The sequence below is a fragment of the Varanus komodoensis genome, unplaced genomic scaffold (genome assembly GCF_004798865.1).
Source record: "Varanus komodoensis strain SLA01 unplaced genomic scaffold, ASM479886v1 scaffold8, whole genome shotgun sequence".
Classification (NCBI taxonomy): Eukaryota; Metazoa; Chordata; class Lepidosauria; order Squamata; family Varanidae; genus Varanus; species Varanus komodoensis.
The window spans coordinates 18,613,575-18,634,114 of record NW_025336481.1 but is presented as its reverse complement, the minus strand read 5'-3'; the positions used below and the strand labels follow the sequence as shown (position 1 = coordinate 18,634,114).

At 39.7% G+C, this 20,540-nt stretch overlaps 1 protein-coding gene across 4 annotated transcripts; it reads right to left on the bottom strand.

Annotated features, from left to right (window-relative positions):
* Positions 1–97: 97 nt before the first annotated feature.
* XRCC6 (X-ray repair cross complementing 6) lies at positions 98–20,449 on the bottom strand. 4 transcript variants are annotated; one of them, XM_044455279.1, is made up of 13 exons: positions 20,172–20,449; positions 17,600–17,684; positions 16,759–16,871; positions 14,248–14,386; positions 11,326–11,580; positions 9,648–9,831; positions 9,187–9,373; positions 8,258–8,426; positions 5,167–5,328; positions 2,590–2,719; positions 1,470–1,570; positions 984–1,097; positions 98–505 (listed from the first exon to the last, which is right to left on the bottom strand). In XM_044455279.1, the coding sequence occupies exons 2-13, from the start codon at positions 17,673–17,675 to the stop codon at positions 306–308; spliced, it is 1,830 nt and encodes a 609-aa protein (XP_044311214.1). In that variant the 5' UTR covers positions 17,676–17,684; positions 20,172–20,449; the 3' UTR covers positions 98–305. The 4 variants fall into 4 exon arrangements, with proteins under 4 accessions (XP_044311214.1, XP_044311212.1, XP_044311213.1 ...); XM_044455277.1 differs by having other exon boundaries at positions 98–508; positions 20,172–20,448; XM_044455278.1 differs by lacking the exon at positions 20,172–20,449 and adding an exon at positions 20,065–20,144 and having other exon boundaries at positions 98–508.
* Between the last annotated feature and the right edge of the window lie 91 nt (positions 20,450–20,540).

Here is a 20,540-nt window from a genome sequence, read left to right as displayed (position 1 = left end):
AGAACACAACTTTTCCAATGAAATAATTTTCCAAAATGTTATATTGTACTATAGTGTTACAGTAGAAACAGCAAGATGAAAAAAGCAGACACAGATATACAAATTAAGTCCCATTTATTGAAAACAAGGCACACATTTTCATAATTGAATCAGAGGAGAATATTAACAAATTCTTGTGTCTGCCATTCTTCAACCTCTTAAAAAAATCCCATTCCCTTTGATTGAATTATAGTTAGAAAGGTACTTCACCTGTTTTCCTAAAATCTAACACTTAGGGAATGGATGAGCTATTAGGAGTATATAATTCAGAGCTGCTTGAAATACTTAGTCACTGCATCCAGAAGTTCCTGCTTTTTTCCACCTCCTGTCAGCTTATAAATCCTGCACACATCCTTCAGAACTGGCACAGTAAGTTTACCCAAAGTGCCTTTTTGAACATGATTCCTCAGTTCCTCCTCAGAGATTTCTATTTTGGCTTTCTTTTCAGGTTGGTCAGTGCCGTTCCCTGCTGGAAAGAGATTTTTTTTATTAATTGGTGGCTTGACATGCATTGCTATCCCTGAAATATCTCATATACTGTTCCCCAAATGACAAGCTATTCCAGAAAGCAGCCCAATCCTCCCCTTTTTAAATAAAAGTTAGCCTAATCACTGTTAATAGTTCAGCTATGTAAATTTCATTAAATTCTCAAATGCAGTGTTGTAATTTAACATGACTATCACTACAGAAAGCAGGTGGGCCAGGAACCAAAGGAATTCAACCATATTCCAGTGCAGAAGAAACAGAAAAAAAATACATCTGTTTAGTAACTACTGTCCTCTTCTGAACTTGATTGCACACCAAAATGTGGTTAGATTACTTGGCTCGTTTACCTTCTGAAGGAGAAGTTACATTTGCATACTACATATTTTTTGCAAAGTTTCCAAAAACAAACAATTATGGGATACGGTTACTTTTCTCTTTGGACTGTTCCATTACCTCACCTTTTTTCCGCTTGGCGACTTTACCATCAGGATCATAGCCTGGTGGATAAACGAGTTGTTTGAACTCCTCTGCAAGAGTACCCAATCTGGAATCCATTACCTCAACCTTGGGCACTAGAAAGATACATTCTTAGATAAGAGACTGGCTAAGAACTTAAATTATACAGAAGTAATGGTTCTACAAAGAAAAACCTATGTATAAAAATCACCTAGAGCTTTAAAGCGAGACAATTCAAGATAATTTTGAATGCAACAGAACTAGCATCTCCTAATGAATACAAATAAGGAAAGCAAAATCTGTAAAAGGAAGTTTTTAGTTGCAACAATGAAGGATTCATTCCATGTAACCCCAGATTTTTTGCAACTTAAGCAAAATTCACAGGTTTTAACAAAAGATAAGTATTGGGTTTTGGAAATATGCGAACAGTAGGGAAACATTCCAAACACAAGGAAAATGCCATCTTCGGTGCATTAAATTATTCTTACTTGTCAGATCCTCAGCCTTTTCGGGTTCCATCAGATCCAGTGCTAAAGCCTCCAGATTCATATAGTGCTGCTGTAGAACTGGATTCTCAAAACTCTCACTCCTGTTGAGGCCCAGGTGGAAAATGTTAAGAATGTGTGCATCAAGCAACTGAGACAGTGACATTGTCTTCCAAATGTACATCCTCAGATAAAAACTATACCATTTCATTAAAAAAAATTTCTTTGTACATTTATCTTCCTTGGGGAGGTGTTAGAGCGGTATCTCCGTCAGAACAAGTAGATACACAAACAAATGCAAAAGTTTATGTTTACATATTACTATTGCTCCTTTCCTTTTCATTATATCCATCAAGATGGAAAAACACCTAAGATTTTACAGTATCTTTGATACTTTCTGAAGCATTCCCTCAAATACTGGTTAATTTTTAAATGCAAGTTAGAACAAGTTAGAAGAATTCCTATAACGAAATGTATTACCATTATTTTTCTACATGACTTTGCGCAAGCTGGGAATTAAAGATCTTTCAAACATGCATAGGATTGCACTTTAAATTGGTCCTGCTGTACTCTAAGACATAGCTTTTGATCGACCAAGCTCTGTCAACTGCATGGTTTAAATAGCATCTCCAGAAGATTCACTTTATTTAGAGAAGGCCTGAATTCCACAACTTGTACGCATTTTCATACTAGGAAGCTGTAGCCACTCACAGCTTCCCAGTGCATTAACTCAGAGGACTGTCCATATCAACTCTGTTAAATTTAAAGAAATTCTTAATGCATTGTGTTTTTACACTGTCTATGGTTAAATGCTTACTCATACTTTTTACTATGAGCTTGAATTTGTTTATCACACATATCTGAATCATACTACCTCAGTCTGGGGATCTCAGTATATATTGTCTGTATTGAAACTGTCTATTTGAGATGTTAAGCTCATCCCAAGTTTAATAAAGTTAGGACTTCGCTATAACTGGGAAAATTACTTTTGAATACTGCAAAAGTTCTATATTACAGGAGATGTGCAGTGTACATGGCTCTCTACAATCCATAAAAGCATTGTCCAGAAACTGTTTGGCAAATATATGCACATTAATTTTGCATCCTTCTGGTCCCTGCTCACCTGTACTTGAACCGAAGCTTCTGGACTATTTCCTTCATTTTGTTCACTTGTTCTTCATTAGCTGTGACCTTCTCTGTAAAGTCAATTTTCCGTTTGTCATCTGCGTAAGGTAGGTAAATCAAATGAAACCCTAAGTCAAGGGAGAGAAAATATAAGGAAGGGGGAGAAAATTTACTTGAAAGTACAAATGGAAACTCGACTCTCAGTGCAAGCCCCAGACACACTGAATCATCAAATCTAAACTATTATCAACAACCTTGCCTCCACAGATCAAAACTGACAGAGTAATGCATAATTACAAAGAAATATCAGTATTAATTCATAAATGAATCAACATTGAGTGCCAATGAATGAGAATGTTTTTGAACGTATTTTTAATTATATAAATTAAAATATTTTAATATAATAGTCTGTAGGAAAAATGGCTGTAAAGAGATAGTTAATAGAGGAAGGTCATTAATGGATCAGAAAGACAATGTGATGTGTTTAAAAATATATTAGAAATAACTTAGGAAGAGGCAGACATCTTTAAATGTTTGTACTTGGCGCAATAAACCACAAAATAACGAATAATATATATGATCAAATATATTACACACCATAGATAAAAAAGGGGCTTCCACAGTGTTGATCAAATGGATCATTTACAGTAGCTAACTAGGATCTTCTACCAACAGGTAGAAGCAAGTGTGCATGGGCTGTTTTACTATACTTTTCAAATAATGTTTTCACTGCAACTGAGCTTAAAAAAATAAAGTTTCTAAATAATTTATATTCCGTATTTCATACCACAAGAATTAAATTGAGTTTATACTAGAAACAAGCATTAGTAGACATGTGGAATAAAAAAAATGCAGATTTTCAATGGGCTAGATCCAGAAAAGTTGATATTAACTTATAAAACTGGACTTTCCTACTCCTCTCCTCTATTGTGAACCCGTGTGTCTCACCCAAATTTGTTCTTCAGGGTCAGGCAGCCTCCCAAATGGTATGGCATATGGTATGGAAATCTGCAGCAGGAATGGAAAAATGGCAGCATCCAGAGAGCTGCGATATAAACCAGCCTTCCCCAAACTGGCATACTCCAGTAGTTGGACTACAACACCCATAATTACCAAGCAGCATATCTGCTTATCCAATGTACTGGCTGGTGATGATGAAAGACGTATCTCAGTATATCTGGAGAGGATCAGACTGGGAAAAGTTGGTATACATTGCTAATCTCAGCAGCTTTCGATACTATCGACCATGGTATCCTCCAGGATAGGCTGGCGGGACTGGGAGTAGGAGGCACTGCTTGGCAGTGGTTCCACTCCTATCTCGACAGCCGATTCCAGAAGATGGTGCTGGGGGACTTTGGCTCTGCGCCATGGCAGTTATGCCATGGAGTACCACAGGGTTCCATTTTGTCCTCCTTGCTATTTAATATCTACATGAAACCACTGGGAGAGGTCACCAGGAGGTTTGGGCTGCGGAGTCATCAGTATGCTGATGACACCCAGCTCTACCTCTCTTTTTCAACCGATCCAGGTGAGGCAGTGGCTGTACTGAACTGGTGCCTGGCCGAGGTAATGGGCTGGATGAGGGCCAATAAACTGAAACTCAATCCAGACAAGATGGAGGTCCTGCTGGTGGGTGGATCGAGCTCCTGGGTAGGTGACTTGGACCTTGCCCTGGACAGAGTTGCACTCCCTCTAAAGAACAGGGTCTGCAGCTTGGGAGTGCTCCTCGACCCAAAGCTGTCCTTGGAAGCTCAAGTGACTGCGGTGGTGAGGAGTGCTTTCCTTCAGCTTCGGCTAGTCCATCAGCTGCATCCCTACCAGGAGGAAGATTGCCTAGTGACAGTGACACATACATTGGTTACTTCCCAGTTGGATTTCTGCAATGTGCTCTACGTGGGGCTGCCCTTGAAGACAGTCCGGATACTTCAGATGGTGCAAAACAGAGCAGCCAGGTTGCTGAAGGGAACTGGGCGTTATTCTCATATAACCCCAGTCCTCTACCAGCTTCACTGGTTTCCCATCGAAGTCCGGGCTCAATTCAAGGTGCTGGTTATCACCTATAAAGCCCTTAACGGCTTGGGACCTGGATACCTAAAGGAACGCCTTCTTCCATATTTTCCCTCCTGCCCCCTGAGATCGGCAGCAGAAGCTCTCCTCTAGGAACCCTCTGTGAAAGACATTAGGAGGCAAAGTACCCGGAGGAGGGCTTTCTCTGTGGTGGCACCCCACCTATGGAATGCGCTCCCCAGAGAGGTCCGCCTGGCGCCGTCAGTATTTGTTTTTCGGTGCCAGGTTAAGACCTTTTTATTTCAGCAATATTTTAATCAGTTTTAATATTGTGTCTTGTATGTTTTTAACTGCAGCCAGTGTGGGTTGATAATTTATTCATATTATTTTTTATTTTATTGTATTTCATTTATGTAAGCCGTCCTGAGGCTTTCGCGACAGGATGGCATATAAATGAATGATTGAATGAATGAATGAATGAATGAATGAATGAATGAATGAATGGTCTTTAGATTATACAGTGACAAAAAAATCCAAATGCACTACAGAAATGTCAACAACTGATTACCTGGGGGAGCTGTTTGCACATTCTGCTCATCCAGCTCTTCTTCCTGAGGGACCAGAGCTATAAATCTGGGAGAATTGTTTCGACGGGCAGTGTACCTACATATGGCCATCACACCTTTCTCCAGACACTTCTTTAGCAGAGCATTAAACAGAGTAGTGCTTCCTACAAGGAAAATTCTGTATTAATTAGATTGCAGGATTCCAGTGAATGAGAGTCTTCTTTGAAAGCATTACAGCAAGCTTTCACAATCAGGTATGTCTGTAGTTGGTTACCAGGATTTTCAAACAGGTAGAGGTTCTTTTTTAAAATAATAGCCTTTTTCTGAGCAGTGGTTATAATATCATAAGCCCTTATATGCACCTTTCAAGTGATATCATGATAATCCTTACACTAGCAATGTAAGGCAGATTGCATCACTTATTTCTTTATCGTATATATATACAATGTGTTGCATTTAGAGCAGCACACAACATGGTGGACTTGATCCAGTTCAGGTACAAGCAACTCGACTGGTGGATACAGATTTACTTCCTCCAGATGTAGGCCCCTCCAATCCCCCTACACACAGGAGCAATTGCACAGTATCAGAGTACCTGCTATGCATGCAGAAGGTCCAATGTTCAATCCCAAACCTCCCCACATAAGTCAGGAAGAAATCCCATCTGCAGCACTGGACAGCCACCGCCAGCATCAACACTACTGGGCTAGATGGAATAATGGTCTGATTCAGTATAAGGCAGTTTCCTGTTTTCCCTCTGAAAAGACTACAAAGAAGATGGGAGATGCTTCTATGGGCTGTGATATACGGTTTATGGTGAATCCTCCCTAACTGGGAGGCACCCTCCATGAGCAGAGCACTGAATCTACAACAGAGTCCAACCACTTTCAGTAGGGTCTCTTACATCCCATGGATAACATTCCTCCAGGCTCTCCTATATTACACGATCCCCCAGAGTCCACACCGCTTCAATGATTCCATCAAGTCACCTCATCCTCTGCTGTCCCCTTCTTCTTTTGCCATCTATTGTTCCCAGCATTAGGCTCTTCTCCAGGGAATCCTTCCTTCTCATTAGGTGGCCAAAGTATTTGAGTTTCATCTTCAGTATCTGGCCTTCTAAAGAGCAGTCAGGGTTGATCTCCTCTAAGACTGACTGGTTTGATCTCTTTGCAGTCCAGGGGACTTGCAGGAGTCTCCTCCAGCACCACAATTCAAAGGTCTCAATTCTTTGGCGCTCAGTCTTCCTTATGGTCCAGCTTTCACAGCCATACATTGCAACTGAGAAAACCATAGCCTTGAATATGCACTTTTGTTGGCAGGGTGATGTCTCTGCTTTTTATTATGCTGTCTAGATTTGCCATAGCTTTCCTCCCCAGGAGCGTCTTTTAATTTCTTGGCTGCAGTCCCCATCTGCAGTGATCTTGGAGCCCAGAAAAATAAAATCTGTCACTACCTCCATTTATTCCCCATCTATTTGCCAGGAAGTGATAGGACCAGATGCCATGATCTTAGTTTTCTTAATGTTGAGTTTCAAGCTAACATTTGCACTCTCCTCTTTCATCCGCATCAAGAGGCGCTTTGTTCCTATTCACTTTCTACTATTAGAGTGGTATCATCTGCATATCTGAGGTTGTTGATATTTCTCCCAGCAATCTTAATGCAACTTGTGATTCATCTAGCCCCACCTTTCCCATGATGTGCTCTGCATGTAGGTTAAATAGGCAGGGTGACAATATACCACCTTTCTGAATTCTTTTCTCAATTTTGAACCAATCAGTGGTTCCGTGTCCAGTTCTCACTGTTGCTTCTTGACCAGCATATAGGTTTCTCAAGAGACAAATAAGATGGTCTGGTACTCCCTTCTCTTTAAGAACTTGCCACAATTTGTTGTGATCCACACAAAAAAGGCTTTAGCATAGTCAATGAAGCAGAAGTAGATGTTTTTCTGGAACTCCCTAGCTTTCTCCATGATCCAGCGTATGTTGGCAATTTGATCTCTAGTTCCTCTGCCTCTTCAAAACCCTGCCTGTACTCCTGGTAGTTCTCTGTCCACATACTGCTGGAGCCTAGCTTGTAGGATTTTGAGCATCACTTTGCTAGCATGTGAAATGAGTGCAATGGTGTGGTAGTTTGAACATTCTTTGGCATTGCCCTTCTTTGGAATTGGAATGTAAACTGAACTTTCCAATCCTGTGGCCAGTGTTTTCCAAGTTTGCTGGCATATTGAGTGTAGCACTTTTACCGCATCGTCTTTTAGGATTTTGAATAGCTCAGCTGGAATACTGTCACCTCCACTAGCTTTGTTCTTGCTAAGAGTTCCTAAGGCTCTTTTGACTTCACATTCCAGGATGTCTGGCTCAAGGTCAGCAGCCACCCCATCATGGTTATCAGGGACATTAAGCGCTTTCTTGTATAGTTCTTCTGTGTCATCTTGCCACCTCTTCTTAATCTCTTCTGTTAGACCTCTGTTAGATCCCTGCCATTTTGGTCCTTTATCATGCCCATCTTTGCATGAAACATTCCCTTCACATCTCCAATTTTCTTGAAGAGATCTCTGGTCCTCCCTATTCTATTGTTATCTTCTATTTCTTTACACTGTTCATTTAAGAAGGCCTTTTTATCTCTTCTGGCTATTCTGTGGAATTCTGCATTCAACTGAGCGTATCTTTCCCTTTCTCCCTTGCCTTTCACTTCCCCCCTTTCCTCAGTTATTTGTAAAGCTTCCTCAGACAGCCATTTTGCTTTCTTGCATTTCTTTTTCTTTGGGATGGTTTTAAACGCTACCTCTTGTACAATGCTGCAAACCTCCATCCATAATTCTTCAGGCACTCTGTCTATCAGATCTAATTCCTTAAATCTATTTACTCTTCCACATGGTATTTAAGATGTGCATACAAGGTTTTGTCTTGTCTCCACTGCTTAGAAACTACTAAGGTAAGTATTCAGTATTTTGGAGTTTAACAAGTCTTAATCCTGAACCCTGACACATATATGTTCAGAAGATCTTTCAGTGGATTTATTATTATCCCCCAGTTCAACAATTATTTCACTGGCAAAGATACAAGGCAGACTATCATTCCCACATATGCTTACCGCTGATCAAGGACTCATCAGGATAGATGAACTGAGCAGGCTTGATATGATGATGTCGTTTCAGCATAATTACAGGTTTGAAGCCAATCAGGTATAAGCCTGGTAAATCAAATTTCTTTGCTTCTTCTGTCTCCTCTTTCTCCAGCACAATCTGGCGGTTCCCATAGATCTAAAAAGGGAAATAGGGAGCAGTAGATACAAGAATTATAGCAATAGCAGCCACATTCATGAGCAAAGAGAAATGTGGGCCTAGTGCTTATGAAACGCAATGATCCCTACAGGAATCAGCATATTTCTCTCACCAGAGTAATTGCAACAGATAACTAATTTTGCAAATCCCAGAGTTTAACACAATATGGCCCTGCTGCTATAGCTGGGTCAGAATCTCGTTTCCCCCTCTACCACTGTTAGCCCAACCCAGATGTTTGCTGAGGAAAAAAAAAGGTAAGTAAATAAGCTTTTAACAGATGGCATCAAAAGAATCCTCAGAATCCTCAGGAGATGGTGTAGTGGCTAAGAGCATGGGGCATGGGACTGGGACTCAGACAATCTGGGTTCTAGTCCCCGCTCAGCCATGGAGCCAACTGGGTGACTTTGGACCAGTCACAGACTCTCAGCCCAACCTACCTCACAGGGTTGTTGTTGTGGGGATAAGATGGAGGAGGAGAATGATGAAAGCTGCCTTGAGCCCTTTGTAGGAAAAAGGCAGGATATAAATCGAATAAATAAATAAATAAATAAATAATTCACAATGGGACGTGGCAAGAGAAGCAGTGCTATATAGGATCATGTTAGCAGGCTTTGTAAATCATTATGTGCATTAGGACACTTCCACAAGGATTCTTCAGCTATATAAACGACTGTACAACTTCTCTGACATCGAAAATCAAGGCAGGGAGGAGATTAAGCAAATTCTGAATACCCATTACCTGAGCCCTCTTGGTGTCACTAGGGAGAAGTAAACCACCTGTCTCTCGGCTAAAGGTTCGGGTTTTCGTTTTCACTGGCTCATTAGTTTCTCTGTAAAGTTTCACTGGAGCCTGCTTGACAGCTTTCTGGACTAAGTTGAAAATGCCAACGGTAAAAAACACATCATTCCCCAGATACATATTTACCCTGTGCAGAAACAATAAATATAAATTTGAATTTTCTAAACCTCATATTGCATGTCAAATTCTGATTTAAAAAGATAAAAAGCACTGCAGAAGATTATTGTTCCAAGGCATTACCAAAGAAACTTTCCACAACTTGATAGTAATATATTAACATAAGCCCTCCCTATCACCCCCTAACAGTCCTTTGTAAGGAAAGAAGGGGGTTTTTTCTAGTAAGTCTCTGGACCACACTGCAAAAGGATGATTAGAATTTAGAATTTTTAATATATATTCACCTGGCTAAAGCTCGCTTCCTTGTCTCCTTTGCACGTACTTTTTTCATGAGGTCTTCTAACTTGCCAGATTCATCAAATTGCACTCCTAGGTCCTCATCATCTGCTGTATTAATAATGTCCCTGTAGAACAAGGAAATATCAAATCCCCCAGGCTTCTTCAGGTGCATTAAGTCAAGGTAAATACCTAGAGTAAAAGCAGAATTGGAGAAAAATAAATATCCATTTTCAATATTGTAGGGTCTACATACTGCAATTCCATCTATCTCCAATATTCACATTTAAAATGTTTTTCACTTACAAAGCCAAAACAGAGATTCTGAGAAACGAGAGGGACATATAAATATTCCTCAAAGAATCTCAAAATTTGCAGAAGTACAAAAAATAACTTTAGAAATGGGGAAAGGTAAGCCCCAAAACATTCTACTGAGGACTATGCAGGTTCAGTGGCCAGGTAATGCTGACTGATTGTTTGACAAAGAAGGTAAAGAGGAGACCAGAAACTGAGGGGGAACAGGAGACGGGAGCATGCTGCACTGTAATATGTTGTTACATATTCCACTTTTATTGGTTTCCATTTTGCAAAAATATTAAATGCTTGCAGTACAGAGGCAAGAGCATGAAGCAAAAATGACTGAGTGCATATTAGCTTTTGTAAGTCAAATACATGCAAACAGTCTGCTGGTAAGTTCCACCATCAATTTCCTCTATAATGCATTGCTCAGCTTAAATAAAATGGAATGCACAAACAAGAAAAAGTTCACCTTTTTCACACTCCTCAGGCTCCCTTCTTGTTTTTTGGGTGGATGAATCGGACTAAAATGCAGACTACAAAAAGTATTCTCTCTGCACGCTCTACTTTCTCAATTTCTATCCCACTTAGAAAAAGCCAGAAAAGAAGGTAGTACGAGTAAAAGAAGGTAATAGGAGTTGCATGCAAATATGTTCTCTCCTTCCTGTAAGCACCTTTTGTAGTAGTTTCAAGAAGCATGGGAGAAGAGCACTGAGAGAAGAGGAAGAAGAAATAATGCTGGCAACTAGGGAGCTTAATTCATGCCCACATCACAGCTTCTCTGCTCTCAACTTGATGAAGTGATACAAAACACACTGCACAGAATGAATCCTAGGAAAGTCATCTCCTCACCACACACACATGGTGAGGCCACACCTACATGAGAATCATGTACCCACTACAGGAAGTCAGTTGGTCAGTTCATATACAGTCCCATTTTTGTTCCTGTAGGTTGTGAGAACCAGAAAAGGTTTGAGCATCTCATATGTCAGGATTGCAAGAAACAGAAGCAATGAAACAACAAATGTGATCACCAAGATTAAAGCCATCTGACAACCAGTGTGGTCTAGTGACAGGACTAGGACAACATGGGTTCATCTCCTCACTCAGCCATGACAATGTTACAGGAAAATCTAGGACTGGTTGCTATCTCTCAGGCTAAACTACTTCACAAGCAAGTTTTTGTGAGAATAAAAGAGGGTGGGGCCCTAAGCTCCATGGAGGAGAATGGGATAAAAATGCAGTACATTATGCCCTATGATAACAAATTTTACTGAATCACTTGGGAGCCAGTCTTGTAAAGATGGGACTGAGCAAATACTGATTGGATTGCTGAAAGGAGGCATTTTTATTCCACCTGATACTTCACCTTTAATTTGAAGTACCAACCTGTCTCTCGAAGGTCAGCAGCTTTAGTCCTAGCAAATTTGGCTTTTGTGCTGTGTTGGGCATGAGGGTTGTCTTCATTGGTGAACAGCATGATCCTCTTGTGGCTCATCTTGAGGCGGGTATCACTGAACAGATTGGAGCAAATCCAGAGTGCCTCTCCTAATGAATAGTCAGCACTATGGCCAAATGTTTTGTTGAACAGCGCTTTCCCTTGTTCTCCCTTGTACTTGGCTAACTCTAACACTCGTTTTGCCCCTGGTGGTAAACAAGAACAAAACACCTTCAGAACTATGGGTTACTCTTTCACAAAACAAAAATGAACAAAAGAATTAATGACCACACTTCTATTCCAAACTATGAGAGGAACATTTACAGATTGTCCACCGATCTGTCTACATTGACCTGGTTTATCAACACAACAGCCCATCACAGGCAAAGTGCTGTGGTGAATTTGCATGTCCTCCTAAGCCAAACTGTTCTCCTCAGTTATTTTTCCAACAAGTCACCTTAAGAACCCATGGTCTATAGTGTGGTTTCATCTGTTTCACGCACGGAGGTTTGGAAGCTCCTCACTGTGGGCAATGGTAAGCAAGCAAGTCAACAAAAGTGGCAAAAAATTCCTTGCCACTCATGCCAAAGCCATTGCAAATGCTACTCATCACACCAATACCCAAGCAGCAAGGTGGGGTGACTCACTGGCTAGATGTCCCCTCTCCTGTGATCAGCAGCTATTCTGGCTTGATGAAGCTCTTCCTCCCTTTTCACCATTTTTCAGAGATTGTTTTTTGTTATCTCAGTTTTAACAACCATTGACAGCCCTCCAAAGCGCCCAAATGGAAAGGTGGTTCACCATCCCTTTTGTAAATCCTGTGCTGACTTTCATTCTCAAGGCTCACTTTTTGTTGCACAATTTACCCACAAGTAGACCTACAATCTAGTTCTTCTAGGATATGGTCAAAATAGTAAACAATATACCCAAATTTCAGTCACCTGCCATTTACAGTTCCCTTTTATAAATTAAACGTGCCTGAGACATAACATATACCAAAATTTGTACAACAATGGCCTGTGAGGTGTTTTGATTATCCCACACACTGAAAATGTTTTAAGGCACAAAATATCCCATGCCTTTTGAAGATACTGTGGTCAGCTTGTCTTGAATTTTAGGAAGAGATGTAAAGTTCTCCCTCACACAGAAAACTGAAATCCATTGTTAGGCTAATTAGAAGTTGATCTGGAAAGATTCAATCAAAAAAGCTAATTTTCCTATGAAAGACCATATGTTTTCTGTATGACCTGCAAAACAAATGCTAGCATTCAAAGATATGTCATTTTTTGTTACTAGCTCATGCCAGTTTAGGTTGATGTCCTGGCTTTTTGGTCCAAAAATATTGCTTTTATTGTTTCTCATTAAAAATAAAAAACTTGCTATTTGATGATTCAGAAATGCTGTTGATTACTCTATTTACAAAAATGGTGTTAACTGATTACAACAAAGGTTCCACTGTATGTATTGTGCATTTTGAGGGGTATTTTGGTATTTTTAACACACTTCATCATGATGAAAACAACCAAAAAGCAGTATTTGGAGATACTTTATAAACATATTGAAATTCAGGTTGGAGTCCAAAAATATGAAATTTATTAGGTTTTTCTAAAAACAGGAGGAATTAAATTACATAATGTATTTTGTGTTTTGCAATTCATAAGTAAAAGGCTTTGTACTAACTTGTTATGTAAATTTTTCTCATGCTGTTACCTGCAAAATATTATGTTATAATAACTACAGATCTTTTCATACCAAAAAAATCTTATTCTATAGTCTGTAAAACTGTTCTATTTTGACTAATGAATTCAGTATGCTTGCTCTATTAGCCTAATTCCAGTTTCTTTATGACTTTTAATGTTAGCTACCTGGAATGAATACAGAACATTTTGCACTGCAGCTTGAAGTGTCTGATCAGCTCTGTAAAACAGTTGCTTCCCCTGAATAGTCTGTTCAAAATTCCTTCAACATAATTTCTCCAATTAATATTGCTAAATATTTATAAAGTTCCAACTCCATGGTAGGTATTGTACAGAACATAAAACAGGATATCCTATAAAGGGGCTTAAAGCCTGGCAAAGCAAAGGTGGGGAAAAAATCTTGTCACCCTGCAGATATTTTTGGCCACAATTCCCATCCATGCTGAAGAAAACTAGTACATATTTTAGGCTAAAATGTCTGGATGCCCAAAAAGTCCAATTCTGATACAGGGTATAGTAGCATGGAAAAATATGAACAGGAAAGGGCTGCACTATAGACCAGATCTGGGCAGAAAGCAGATCTCCAGATGCTTCAATCCTGCATCCCTTATCGTTGGACATGCTGTCTGGGGCTTCCGGGAGTTGAAACCCAAAATATCTGGAGATTTAGCTTCTGTACATCGATCCTATTAACATAGTGATACATAGATTGTGAAACTGCATCTCCCACTTAAGTGAAACCATTGTGAAGAAACAATCTCTCTCTCAAGCACCTGTATGTTTAATGTGTCAAAACAAGGATTTCAGAAAGGGATTGTTGAAGGCACAGTAGGTATCTTGCAAACTGCTACCATAAAACTAGTTCATCACAACATGAAATATAAGATGGATCAGCCTACCTCAAGACTGCATCAACCCACAGAGGCAACAGAGTCAGCCATGTCTATCCAGAAAAGTTGTGTCTGAAAGAAATCTTGACTGACAGCCAAGGGAAGATCCCTTCCTTCAGTTGTTTCTTTTTATAATTATATTAATAATCAACCACATACTAGACACAGTACAGAATATAAAGCAGGCTGTTAACTAGTCAATGAAAAACCACTGCTACTCAAACTATTGTGCCAGATTCCCTGCATTCTTCCTTCTTAAATAACCTTCACATCATTTTCTCTTTACCTGGACTGTCCAAATCTTGAAGAACATAAATGTGCTTAAAATCCACAGAATTTTTGTGTTCCTCAGTACCATAAAACACCACGCCAACAAGGTCCCTGTCATGGCTGATGATCTTGTTTGTGTATACATTCTGGATGCACTGGTAAGAAAATACAAGTCAGCTGGGAAAAAGAAGGAAAAGGACCACTAAAGAAAGCAAAACATTCCACATCTATGCATCTTTAGAGAGGTAAGTGAGGCTAAATGTCCACAAATATTTCTATTGACTGCCACAATGTTTTGAGACATCACACCTCAATTTTACAGGTCATTTGCAGGTGAGGAAATTTAGTTAGGAAGGTACCTTGTACAGAGAGCCCCTTAATCCATCTAGTTCAGTGTTGTCTACACGAGCCCAGGATGTCTGCCCAGTTGGTCCAAACTTACCCCAGTCTCAATCTTCAGCAGTGAGGTTTGAAAATTCTCCCACTGGAGCCAATGTGAAGCTTTTTTTCCCCCCCAAGTCACACAGTAGCATTTCCATAGGGATAGAGGGGCACTTGAGGGGACAAAGCCAGGGAGGGAAATGTTCTCTTTTTCAGCGATACAAAGGTTTTGTATATAAATTCAGGAGCTCAAGTGACAGATCCATCAAGGCCTGCTGTGACCAATTTTACTACAGTTTGCAGATAAAATCACATGTATTTGTACCAAACTAGGCACCATAATTTTGAGAGAAACAGAGACAGATCTAGATAAGACACTAACCTGTCAAGGTACCCTGGATGTTTCAGCTTATGTTAACTAAGCATGCAGACAAGCTCCCTGAAAGTTTGAGGCCAACTACCAGTCCACAAGATCCTTGCCCTTCCTGGATGTTAAAAACCACCAGTACCAGGTTCTATTACTGGATCTTAGGAGTGGATTTGATTTAAATTGATTTAAACCACATTTTAAATAACTAGTCAGTAAGGCTAGATTTAAATCATGGTTTTCTACATAAATTGCATACATGCCTGCTTTACCCATAGGTAAAGGAACTTCATTAAAATATTCCAAGACTGGGTGCCTTTTATGGCCTGTTACCATTATAGGTTTTCTCCTTCAGGGAAAGAATAATGCAGGGGGGCAGTCTGAACATTGATGTTTGACCACATGTGTTCTAGACAATTACTGTACAGTGTTAAATGCAAAGATAAAGACAATTTGAGATAATAACAATTCCTTGGATCCATTTGAATCTAACTTTCAGCCTCAGTAAGGGATGGAAACAAACTTGCTTGCCCTGGTGGATGACTTAATACCAAGAGATGCACAAGAAGAGTATGATCTTACTACTTCTCCTCGACCTCTCAGTGGCCTTCGATATCATTTGATCATTGTATCTTTTGTTGGTCAACTTGCCACACTGGCAATGGGAGATTGGGACATTGACTTGATATAATTACTGTTCTTGTTCAATTGTTATAATATTTCTTGATTGGATTTAGGCTGGTACTCTGATATGCTTTATCCTGCTCTTTTCATTTTACGGGGGAAATGAAAGTATTCATTTAGAAACTATTTATTTAATGATTAGATTTGTTTTACTGAATTACTTCCTTAAAAATTCTGATTGTGAACAGCTCTGAAATTTTGTTTAGTTTTTTACAGCAGCATACTAGTTTAATGACTAAATAAATACTGTGTTTGTGTGAGGGAGCGAGAGAAAGAGGGATGTATGAACGATGCAGCTGGACCCCCTGCTCCCCCACCCCAACAGACATGTGTCCACTATGACGTTACCCTTGAGAGAATGCAACACTCCAACTAAAAGAGGTTTTCTACTCTGAACATTAGTGGGTCTCAAAGTAGACTTTTCCAGCAATAATAATTAGGATTATAATTAAAATTAAAAGTCTAATTTATAATTATCAGATGTTAGAGATAGAAAATAACCAAGTGCTCCACTACTGAGCAGTAACCTTCCCCTTAATTATTATTCATGATTAAAAGTTTCAGTCTTAAGCCTGTAATTCTGTCTACACTTACTGGGGTGTATACCATACCAGATCTTGTGGGTGCACACATACAGAGGATTTTCAAATTTTTAAAACTGTGTGGGATTGAGGAGCATGTTACTAAAGAGAACATCCATCATTATAAGAGTTAAACATCAATGATACAACATGAAGCCATATCTGGACACCTGTAAAACCACGGTTCAAATTCTAACTGTACTGAGAATAAGTATAAAGATGTCGTCTCCAAGCTCTTAACCTCTTCCATGTGAGAAGGGAAACCATTTGTAGAGTGTGTTGCCCTTCAAAGATATCACTCCCTTTCTGTGTAGTAGAAAGGATTTGACAGAAAATTGGAACTCAGCAGCATTTTTGTACTCAGTACAGTAAACTGTTTTTTGCTATCCCAGGGTAATGGATTTATGCAGACCATAAAACAGAAATGACAACCTTTGGTGAATAAGTTATATAAATCCTGCTCTCACACATCAGGAAATGTCAAACTATGTTAAATTTCTGAACATAACCTTACCTGGATTGTCATATCAAAAGGAGCCAAGTCACCATTATCATGAGATTCAAACATGGCTTTTGAGGCATCCACTAAAAAAACCAAAGTGTCCCGACCTGTATATATATACTCTCCTACAGAGTGGGGTGGGGGGTGGAGTTAAAAGTTGAAGTTAGTACCTCAATTAACCTCTTTACCAAATTCTTGTATTGAATTATGATGCTCAATTACCACTCACATATTCATTACATTGCACAAAAATAAACTTAGTGTAACACAGAAGAAAAAGGGTTTGCATTTTTTAATATGTTTTAACTCAGTAGTTTGCCTGAAACACGACTCATTAATCCTTGCAGTGAAGTAGTGAAGATCACTGGTACTCTTTCCAGAAGGTTGCATATAGCAGTTTGCTCTATCTTCAGAGGGTTTTCAAAATCAATGGATGAGAAATATGGCTAAGCAGTGGACACTGACTGGAAACCATAAGGACAGTCCTACATATAAAGCAGAAGCTACATCCTTTGAACACTAAACCCTTTTGCAGACAGTGCTCTTACCCATGCCTGCATCTACAGGGTTCAAAAGTCTGTTTATATATCTTTTGAAAAATTTACGGAATTGATTGCCACAAAATGTCACCATATTGCTACTAAGCTTGACAACTTTAAAGGAGGATTAGGTAAATTCATGGAAGGCTATCCCTGGCTATTCATTATGATAACTATATTTTACCTCCAGGATCAGAAGCACCATGCCTCTTAGGGCTCCTAAACCAGTGGTCAAAGACCAAATCAATTAGCTTCAATTCAGCTCTTACACATGATAAAATAATAAGTTAATTTGACCTCAGATGGCTTCTTACCAATGTTTTCAGCTTCCTCATCTTGTTCCTCCTCATCTTCATCATTGTTTTTATAGTAAGATTCCCAGTGTGACATGACTTTCACCTATCACAAAGAGAGCAAATGAAGTTATTTGACATGTACTCAAATCATGATTTGCAGAGGACAAATAGTGGAACAGAAAAGAGGAATAACGTTCATCTGTTCAAACATAACAAACTGAGTCTGATCTCTTACGCAAAGGAAAATTTGAGACTCAGTCTGTAAAATTAAACAATTACATGCTTATTAGATGTATAGTGTAAACTATTCACAATGTTAAAATTCATTCTGATTGACTAAAGGGATTCAATTCCAGCTTGCAAAAGGACACTCACTGGCCAATGAGAATCACTTTTAGTTTAAAAGCAATCCCTACCCCCACCCCACCCCCCAAAAAAACAGAGGAAAATTCAAGCTAATCCTGGTGTATTTACTCAAACCAGTAAAGTACCTCTAATCTTCACGGTAGCATGGCAAATAAACTGGCGTGCACCAAAAAATAAAAATCAAATACATGTGAAGAAACAAATTTGCTTCATTTATTCAGAATATATATCTTCTACCATGTGCAAATCAAACTTTGCCAGTTTATTGTCACTTTAGGTTGCAGAGCTTTCACTACCAAAACCCAGGTTCAATGAGCATAGCAGGCAAGGACCAAGAATTTGGAAAGTGTAAGTAAATACAGACTGGAGAATAAACCACACTAGCAAATCTTGAACTTTATATACAGATGCACACACACTAATTATTCCATATTTATTATTGAGTTGATCTGTGGCCCAACCTTCTCCAAAGCCTTGGAATACAAGTAATGTTTCAAGAATATTGAAGATTAATATATAACCCTCACACTTAGAAAAAGAACTACATACAAAATATTAAATAAACTCATTCCCTTGCCACAAATGCCAACCAAAGGCTTTCACTGCTTCCAAAAGATACTTTCAACTGCTTTTGGACATTGCATCGATAAAGCAAAGTATGTGCAAATGTCATGATCATTTCCTTCAGAATGAAGTCCAAAGGAAGAACTTGCATATCTTCACTGTCAGGAACACAAACTCCAGGTAAGAATATATCATTCAGATATTATTCATGTCAAAGAGTGGATGCTTGAACAACTCTTACATCACTAATTCTGTAGTTCTGTATTACCTGAAACTACCCTCAGACTCCTAGTTAAAAAGTCCAGTCCTAAGAAAATCTATTTAGAAATAAATCCAGGGTAAGGTCAACTGTATAGCACAGTCCTATATATGTTTACATAAGGACATATGTAAAGACAGCAGATTCTTCACTGACTTAAGACATTGCAACAAAGCAGAGCTGAAGCAGCACTTCAATTTATATTGGTTGCAGGCCTTGCAACATATTCCACTTATTTTGTAAATTGTCTTTAATGAAAATTTCACAGTTAACTAGTTTTAATAAATACTTGCAATTATTTTTACTTCAGGGTGACACTGATGACAATGAAATGCTGATGATGATGACTTTTACCCTTCCAAAAGGAAATGCCAAGATTGGTATCTTCAAGAATACCAGAGAACCACAGAAGGTTGACTTGCATGGTTCAACTGATCCATCGTAGCTCAATATTATCAGCATTGACTGGCAGTGGCATTCCAGGATTTCAAGCAGGATCTTCCCTGCTCTACCAAATAAAGCTGAGGATTGAACATGGAATCTTTCTATACACAAAAGCCATCACTAAGCCACAGCCTCTCCTGCAGGTAGCAGGGTCAGCCTTCCAGAATTCAGCCAAATGGGAATTAATGCTTTTAACTAGAAGAAAGCCCAGGCCTGGGAGCTCATGCCATCAGCTCTTGAAGGGGCCACAAACAGCTTCAAAGAATAGCTGGAGGCAGCCTTTTCCCTGGGCCTAATTTGACCCTGTGTGCCCTGAGGAAAGGCAGAGGTGAGGAAGCCAAAAGCTCTCATCACCTTGTGAAGACGTCCCTCCATCGGGCCAGGAGCTGTATCCTTTTAGCAATATATCGTTTCCTTTAGTATTTTTAAATTGAAAACGACCTCGAAGGCCTTGGCAAACAGATGATCTATAAAAGCATTAAATGCAGTAAACAAATAACGGGAGAACAATTTTTTAAATCCCTATTCAATTTCTGAGGAGTCAAAGTCCAGGGGCCCGCAGCAAGGAAGCGCCCAAATAACCAAGCAGGCAGCAGCAGCACCAAAATCAAACGCCACTTTATTCCAATAATCAGACGTCGTTGTGGTTAGAGGCCTTTAAAATGCTAAAGTGCACATGGTCCGAGTTGTTAAACGGTGCTGTTTCTTTAATATCGGCAGCGGAGACGCTGCTTTAAAGCACGGAACAGCAGCCAGACATGGGAAAAGAAGCGTATGAACATAGGAACCAGCCACGGCCCTCGGCAAGCAAATAGCCGAGCCTGCCTGTGAGCCCTTTTCCCACGCTCACCACAGTGAGATAGGCCAACGTCGGCGCGGTGCTCCCCTCCAAATTGGCCCGTCTGCGGGGCAAACTACGGCGCGCGAGAATACCGATTACCTGAACTTCTACATTACCTTACAAACCCTCCTTTCCGGTTTTACACGATCCAACACCAGAACCTGTCAATCACGACTAACGCCCGCCTCTAAAAGTAAAGTGGTCCAATGGCGATAGAGAGATAAACTGCGCCGTCTCCCAAACTCTCCGGAGAAAAATCTGAGGTCTGGATTATCCGTAAATTATCAAGAATCACGCGGGCTTCTTATATTTCTGTGGTACAGCGCTTCCTACTTCCTTCTGTTCCATCGCCAATGAAAGGGAAATGTGAAATGATTATTTTTTGCTGGCCATGATTGAGAAGTCCAGCGCCCCCGCCGCAAACCAAAAGGGAGGTTCAAAGACCGGCTTCTGCTCTCTTCAACGATCTAATGGCGGTTTAACCA

Bases quoted from the DNA above. Each gene is read 5' to 3' on its own strand.
- XRCC6 (XM_044455277.1), bottom strand. From the start codon at position 17,675: ATGTCACACTGGGAATCTTACTATAAAAACAATGATGAAGATGAGGAG. The intron at 9,832-11,325 runs GTTGGTACTTCA...CTTTTACTCTAG, and splicing joins TGCTGACCTTCGAGAGACAG to GTATTTACCTTGACTTAATG. The intron at 1,571-2,589 runs GTGAGCAGGGAC...GGGCCTCAACAG, and splicing joins AAGCTTCGGTTCAAGTACAG to GAGTGAGAGTTTTGAGAATC.